We start from the raw sequence: 8,028 nt of genomic DNA, 5'->3' as shown, positions 1-8,028 counted from the left end.
AAGACACACATGAGCTGTTTTGGAAATGATCATCGCTTGAGACACAGACTTTGGTTTCTCTGATTTTTTCCCACTTCTTTTTAATCACTGAGAGAAAGAGAACAAAGTGTTTGTTACAGCATGGCAAGAAAAGAGAAGAAATAACTGCAAATAAAATGGATCTGCTCATGAAATAATGTGAACATTGTGGTGGGACATAACGTGGTTCGAATTTGACAATTGCTAAAACATATATGGACCTAGATTCTTCTCCAGAATCAGATACGTAACTTAAAGTCACTGTTTTTGTAGCAAGTGGAGGTGGATCCTACCTATGCTATCTATTAAGAAAAGGTCAGCTATGGAACAAACAGAAATATTACTTTTATTTTTAGTTACATATTCATTGTTTGATTCTGAACCTATGGGTACATAAAAAAATGGAGTAAGACATTTAGTATAATTGTGGAGACATGCTTCTTCCTGAAGTTAATATGAGCGTCATTCTTCAAAATGTGAAAGCAAAACATATAAAATAATAAAATAGTCCACTCTGTATTGCAAAATATTTTAGAACATTATTATAAGTAATTAAAATGCATACTAGTAAAAACATTTGCCAAATATAAAAATAAGTTAGTTTCTTCTCAGTGAAATTCTCTTGTGGGTTGGCCATACTTGTGGGAATATTTCAGTGTTAAAATATATGAAAGTAAGTTTTTCTTTATCTGTTTCATTGTCTTAAGAAAATGCCTAGATTTCTGGTCTCAAGAAATATTTTGATTGGTGTCTATCAAAACAGTCTTTTAATATCCTTTTTGAATCCCTTAATACCTCCAAAGCTTTAGGATTAGCTTGACTAATAAACTCAGTTCTGAATAAACTTAACATTTTTCTTCATTGCTTATAAACCTATCTGTCTACAACAATGAATCAGCCAAAAGCAAGAAAGCCAGAGGAAAATTAAAATCCTTTCGTATGTTTTATCAAGAAGAAACAATATTTTGCTCTCTCTCTGCTTGGTTTTGAGGCTAAGTCTTGAAAAAGGGCTAACAATTCTCCCCAGTGAACATGCTCTTCCCTGTAATCCATGCAGTTTCTGAAACTGAGAAATACAGAGGAAAGAAGAGCATAATTTACAAATTTAACTCTGAAAATTACATACACATTTTCCTCCTTGGGTTTGAACTGGAAGCTAGAAATATTTCTATGTAAGACAGTTATAGCCATTCCTGTGTTGATTTGCCACACTTTACCTCTGGTAAAACTAGAGCATGTAGTCCATGTTGTGTCCAATGAGAAAATTTTAAGAGTTTGCAGGAGAATGACTGTGGTTGTCTGTCTCTTGATGGATTTGGACCACAAATACAAACGTGATTCAAACATAAACCTGGCACATATCCCCTGCACAGAGAAAAATACAGTTGAATAGTTTATTAATAACGTGAGCACACAAAGTAAAACTGATTCCAGACGGTTTTGTAAACTCCAGTAACTCAGTGAACGTTACATAAATTGTTCTGTTCATTAGTCTCAGTAGATGAACTAAGCTATTAAAAGGGAACACAGAAGTAAAAAAAACCTATCTATTATACATATATTTTTGATCTGTTCAGAATTTTAAGCTCTCTCTTATGCTGAGCCATTTCAATGCAAGTGCAATGTTCTTGTGAGGGAGTTAGAAGACTGACCATGCTAGCTTGGTTTTGGATTTCATAATGATACAAACAACCCTGGTTCATAAGAGATAACAACTGGGAATGAAAGTCACAAAACAAGGTATCTGAATATTAAAGTTGTAAACTCCACAAAACACAACTTTTTTTGATGTTTACAAAAGCTGGGAGTGAGTATGGTGGATATAATTTGCATGAGCAAACACTGTCACCCAAATATTGAATGGGGCTTCATGTACTTCTGTGTCCTTAGTCAAATACTTGATACAATTCCAGCAGTAGCTTCCCAGCTGAAGGTTTTGGCATAAATGACTGCTTCACTTCCTGAAGGTGAAAGGAGCTGTGTTGCCTTCTGTGTTCCCTTCTAGGAACACATTCAGGCCTTTGAAATGCAATTTTCACCTTTCGAATGCATAATAGGAAAAGTGTCCCTTTGTCTTTGGTGATGTATACTTTACCTTTAGATTGTAGGTTGAGGAATGCTCCTCTGTGGGCATTTCTTGATGCTGATGTAGCTGTTGAATTTCAGCTATTCCTTTGCTGTGCTCTGGGTTAATAAAAGTAATGTTATATCAAGTTTCCAGAAGCAAGAGAAAGTTCAAGTAAGGAGAACTTGGTAAGGGACTGTCATTTACATCAAGCAATCCTGGCTGATTCTGTCCTTGCTCATCCAAGAGATACCTCCAGGAAGATTTCCCTGACATTTTTTTAGGAGCTCTTATTTTCTGATATTGGGTAAGAGAGTTTGTGGTGGGCTGACAGCTTGGCCTGGGATGGCATAGTTTTCTCTTTCCTTATGACTGTACTTCCCACAACAGTAGTGTCTGTGCACAGGGCACAAAGCCATCTTGTGCCAGATAGCCCAGGTGCAGGGATGCAGTTTCCTGAGCAGGATAGCTGGGATGATGCAGGAGCTATTCCTGCTCAGGAGCAGAATATCTAGGCTATGGTAATACTCATATGATCTCACTGTTCCCAGTGAACAAGCTAGGTTGGTAATTTGGGTAACAAATCCGTCTTAATTTATATGCTTATTCTTTCGCTTTTTAGAATGGCTGAAGGAAATTCCTGTTTAAAAATCTAAGCATCAGTATGTTGTCCACACAATAATGCATTTAAAGAAATGTTCTATCTTAAGTATGAAAGTCAATCCACTGAAAATGTGGTTGCTATGGCTTCTTTCATGGATTTTGCACTTACTATCTGTAAAACAGTACCTATCTGTGATCTCCACACAAGGTGTCTCCAGACTCCCAGGGAAGTGATATTCAGCAATTCATGAACAGGCTGGACACCCAAATCCTGTCTCATGTTTTACACTGGACCCAGTGTTTAGTATGTGTCCTGGAAATAAAATTTTTAAGTTCCTGCTATGTACTTAATTTTGTTATGAATTTAATAGGGACTCTTGGGTATGTAGGATTGGTATTGGCACTAGACAGCCCACAGGGATACATTGAAACAGCCTGTAGAAACTGAGCTGTCTCTCTGCATCCTCATGCTCTTGATGCTGAGGTAAGAGTGGGATTTGCATCCTAGAACTATTTTATGAGCTCAGGTGATGAGCTGTTGGATAGGAAACATATGTGCTTATTGGGGAGGGATAGAGCTGCTGTTCCCTTTTGTCAACATTCAGCTCTCCCCCAGGCAAAATGGAAAGTGCACTTCTGCTGGGCCAGTAACCACTCTAAGCAAATGCTCTCTGCAGTTGTCCCATTGCAGACAGACCACTGGATATCCAGGAGTATCAGCTTCCAGGGACACAGAGGAAAAAGGGACCTGACACATTTGGGTAATGGTAAGAGCCCCAGCTTGGCAGAAAGGTGTCACTTCTATCACTAGTCATGCATTTTATCTAATTGCTTTCTAGTTATATGTGCATAAATATTGTTGGAATAGAGATTATTACCTAGGGCTCTTGGACTCTTGACTCTGTTCTGGTTTAAACCCAGGCATCAACCACACAAATGCGCTCTCATTCCCCCATGCACTCCTGGTGTAGTGGGGAGGAGAATCAGAAAAACAGGTAAAACCCATGGGTTGAGATAAGAACAGTTTAAGACTTCAAATACAGTAAAATATAATAATACTACTGCTAATAAACATGATAATAACAATAATAAGAACAAAAATTTTATTGACAAGGAGAAAGATATTTAAATGTAAATAAAACTCAAGAGAAATAAGTGATGCACAACACAATTGCTCTTCATCTACTGACTGCTTCCCATCCATCCCCAATCAATGACCTCCCCCTCCTGGCGAATTCTGCCCAGTTTAGATACTGGGCATGACATTCTATGGTATGGAATATCCCCTTGGACAGTTCAGATCAGCTGTCCTGGCCTTGCTGCCTCGTGGCTTCTTGTGCACCTGCTCACTGACAGAGCATGGGAAACTGAAAAGTCACAGAATCATAGAATGGTTTGGGGTGAAAGTGACCTTAAAGATCATGTTGTTCTAACTCCCCTGTCATGGGCAGGGACACCTGCCACTAGACCAGGTTGCTCAAAGCCACATTCAACCTGGCCTTGTTAATTTTTTTCTTACCTGAGAGTTTATTATTGCAGAAGATAAAAGTGAACTGAAAAGGAAACATTTTGTTTCATTACTCAACCACAAAATTGTGTAGTTGAGCTATCAGAGAAATTACAAAAATATATTATTTCAAAATAAGCTTAAAAAGTCCTAAACATTTTAAAGTTCTAGTAGTGGTAGCTTAAGACAAATTTTTCTCATTGTAATCTTTTTTGCTTCAAATTGTTTCAATTCTTCAGCTGCTTTTGGTGTAAATAACTTTTTTGATGTATTCTTGTTTGTGAGTGCAGAGGATGTTGATGTGATGTTATGTCCAGAGACACTGGCAGTCTATCCAAATAAAACACTGCTGGAATGTGAGGCAGAAGTTGGTACTACAGCATTAAATGTTCCAAAGGTGGTAAGCACAGTGCTGCTTGAAGAGTTCACAGCAGAAGCATTGCTAGGCAATTGCTAGGATGTAGCCCCAAATGCAAGGGGATTACAACCAACAGAAATGCTCTCAAAAGCAGCAGTGTTTCCAGATGATGATGCACTGGCAAGACTGGAAATCATTGTAAATGAGAAACTGGTAGCACTGTTACTACTGCTGTTCACGGGAAAGCTTGGCAGCCCAAGGCTTGATGTTTGTGGTCCTCCAAATCCAAAGGAAGGCAAGGGTTGAGTAATTGTGTTATTTAATTCAGATGGCACAGCTGCTTTTGTCAATGCATTTAAAGCTTTCAACTGAGGCAGCTGATTCTTCCATTGTCCATTGTGTGGGACAGAATTTATATGTAATTCTGAATGTTACTGTTTGCTCGGCACTCATAACATTCCAGATAGATTGTTCTGGCAAGAAATCTGAGAAGCCTGACACATTCAGCTTTTCTTTCATTGGTGAGTAAGATGAAACTATCCATTGTCCTGAAGATTCCCAAATTTCCATGTCTTTCACTACACAGTCAAGAGTCTCTCCTCTTCATCTTTATAGCCATCAGCAATATTTTGACAGTAAATGCAGAAAATCTGTTCTGCAAAAAGTCTTTGACCTAGAGTAAGAACTACTTAGCAACAACCAAAACATCCGTGTGTTATCAATATTATTCTCATACTAGATCCCAAACCACAGCACTGAATAAGCTATGAAGAAAAAAATGAACTCTATCGCAGCCAAAACCAGGACACTCAGAGGAGTGTTACTTTACCCAAGTTCCCTGGGATTTATGTCACAGTGTCATCATTCCTGACATAAAAATAGTAGCTGAGGAGCAATGATTCAATTGGAGGTAAGATTCAACTGTTTTAATGTTAATTGCTTTGGAGTTAATTGTTGAGTAAGAAAGTGATCTGGGCTCTTAATTGTTGGACAGAGAAACAAATGACTCAGCCCATCCTGAAGTGGGAGATGCTGATGAATCACTGAGCAGAAAGATACTTATATCAAAAAATGCTCCTCTGAGTATGGAGGAAATGGAGAAGACTTGCTTACCAAAAGTGTTGAGCTTGAGGACAGCTGAAGTGGTGGGAGACAAATTGCACCCTAGGTTTGCTATAAATCAGGGTTTGGGTTCCCTGCGAATCAAACCAAGAGTTCCTTAATATGAATGATTTTAAAGAGCAGATAGGATGTCAAAGGAGGAGTCCAGTTCTGTGAACATAAAACTGTCTAGTCTTCCTCCTGCATATGTGAAAATTAAATGATTACCCATGTATGGAGGAGCTGCACACCAAAATAGCCTGAACAACATGGGAAGCAATAACTTTTCTGGTGTGTACAACAAAGCTGCAACTGAAAGCCTGGGCGGCTTTCAGAGGTCTGGAGAGCCTTAGCCCTTCATGTAAATTCAGTATATATATTTGAGGTGAAGAAAGCCATTATGGTTATGTTTTATTTATACTGCTCTTCTGCAGAAAGGTAGCAGTTTTAGGAAATGAGACACACTGTGCCCCCAAGGGAAAATCCTCCTGTAGATATGTCCTGTACAAGGAAGTCATTTGGTGGGCACACTGCATATGTGCCTTGCTTGGTGGAAAATTGCAGGTTTAATTGGGTTTTTCTCCTGCTGTTTTTTTAACAATACTGAATCTGTCACTATGCAGGGAACATTGTGTATGAAAAATATCCAAAAAAGATTAAGTGGCATCCTAGTCATTTGTTTAGTGCTTAGGGCATAAATGGCAAATCTCAAAAGGCTATGACAACAATAGAAATAATGTGTTAAAAAAAACAAAGCAAAAATTACCATACCATATAGCTTAGCTATATGCAAATCAGGGAGCATTAAATGCCAGTCTCCTAATTTTTTTTAAGAAAGAAAACACAGAGCTAATAAAGAATGTTAAACTTTCTGGTCCCAGTGGTGACAGAAATCCTTTCAATTCCCATGTGGCACCAGCAACAAGGTAGATTTCTGTATGTTCTACTCATAGTGTGTCAATGCCAGCCTCAGGGGTTCACCAGGAGACACAACACAATGAAGTGAGCATTGGTCTGGGTCCACCAACAGATTTGAGTGCTGGAAAACTGTGTGTCTCTGTGTATAGTCCAGTTTTAAGGTTCCTACTCCCATACAGGAATCGACAGCCTTACAATGCCTGTCCTCTCTGCTTACCCAAGGACTGGATGTCTCATAAGGAATTCACAGTCAGCACTTGGAGGAGAAAGTTGTCTCAAATCTCTTTGAGGAGCTATGGGGAATAAGCTTCCATCTCACATCCTCATCCTTGCCTGGACTCGTAGTCATCCTACCTGTCCCTCCCAGAAGGTTCTTCCCTCCAGACACACTGAAGTAAGTAGATTGTCCCAGAAATTTTCTTTAGAAGTGGAGCAGTAGTCCTATAAGACATAACCAGAGAAAGTAGCAGTGACTTCCTTACATGTAATCTTTACAGTGTAATTCCAAGTGGAATACTCTATATGGGATACAATTCCCTTCCCTTCTCCACCTGAAAGAATTCCAGTCACCTGCCACCACCTAGGTGAGTGTCCCAGCCAGCAAGGTATAGACACTCTGGCAGATGTTAAAGGGAGAGAGAAGGGTAGAAGGAAAAATGTAAATGCTATTTACATTTTTTTAAGCGTTACCTAAAATTGAATGGGAGTGACTTAATTTTTAAGTTATTTCTGTAGGACGGCGGTCCCGGGAAAGAGCAAAACAGCTTGTCCAGCCTTGAGGTGTCCAGCCTGGGGCCAGCCAGCCAGGAGTCACACTTTTGCATGAAAGGTAAGGTTCTTTCACAGTGTAGCTTCATCTGCCCAAATTAAGTGAAAACTTAATTGAAACACATCCACTTCTTCACAGTTAGAAGACTGTCAGAATCAAACCTCTTCTTTTACAATCATTCAGTTTTTCTGGCACACCTTACTTGGAGATATATGCTGCTAAGGTCTCTTCCATGTCCTTTCTCCCTGTTTTTTCAGAGTGTGTCTGCTAAAGCTTTAAGCTGTTCTTGCATTCACAGTGCTGTCTTTGATGTCTGTTTATTCCTGGTACCATGCAGTGTCACATAATCAGATTGCAATAGCCTCACCGAACAAATTCTTCCTTCCAAGCAGCAAATATATCAAGCTTTTGGACCTGAATAAAGGAATACTCTCTTTTGCAGAACCCATATTTCCAGTATAATTTCTGGGCAGCTAATCCCATAAGGTAAGTTCTAGGAGTCATGGAAATAGCCCCACATAATTAATTTTTTTCTGAAGTGCCAGCATTCTTTTATAAAAAAAAATAAAATTTGCGAACTAGTGTGGAAATGAAGATGTCCTAGAGACAAAAGTAGAATTCACAACAGTTGTTTTAATTTCTTTATACATGACCCACAAAACAGGCTGCTAATTAATGGATTTTTCTTA

At 38.8% G+C, this 8,028-nt stretch overlaps 1 protein-coding gene across 1 annotated transcript; it reads right to left on the bottom strand.

Moving 5' to 3' along the window:
* Nucleotides 1–4,352: 4,352 nt before the first annotated feature.
* Nucleotides 4,353–5,213, bottom strand: NUP42 (nucleoporin 42). The gene is given in 4 exon segments (XM_042017467.1): nt 4,353–4,523; nt 4,686–4,967; nt 4,970–5,031; nt 5,034–5,213. Coding segments are annotated over 4 exon segments (603 nt in total). The 5' UTR covers nt 5,122–5,213.
* Nucleotides 5,214–8,028: the final 2,815 nt, after the last annotated feature.

This window comes from Corvus kubaryi, unplaced genomic scaffold (genome assembly GCF_017639235.1).
Source record: "Corvus kubaryi isolate FWS band 111438036 unplaced genomic scaffold, C.kubaryi_AGA036_p1.0 split3-73, whole genome shotgun sequence".
Taxonomy (NCBI): Eukaryota; Metazoa; Chordata; class Aves; order Passeriformes; family Corvidae; genus Corvus; species Corvus kubaryi.
This window is presented reverse-complemented; position numbering and strand designations above follow the sequence as displayed.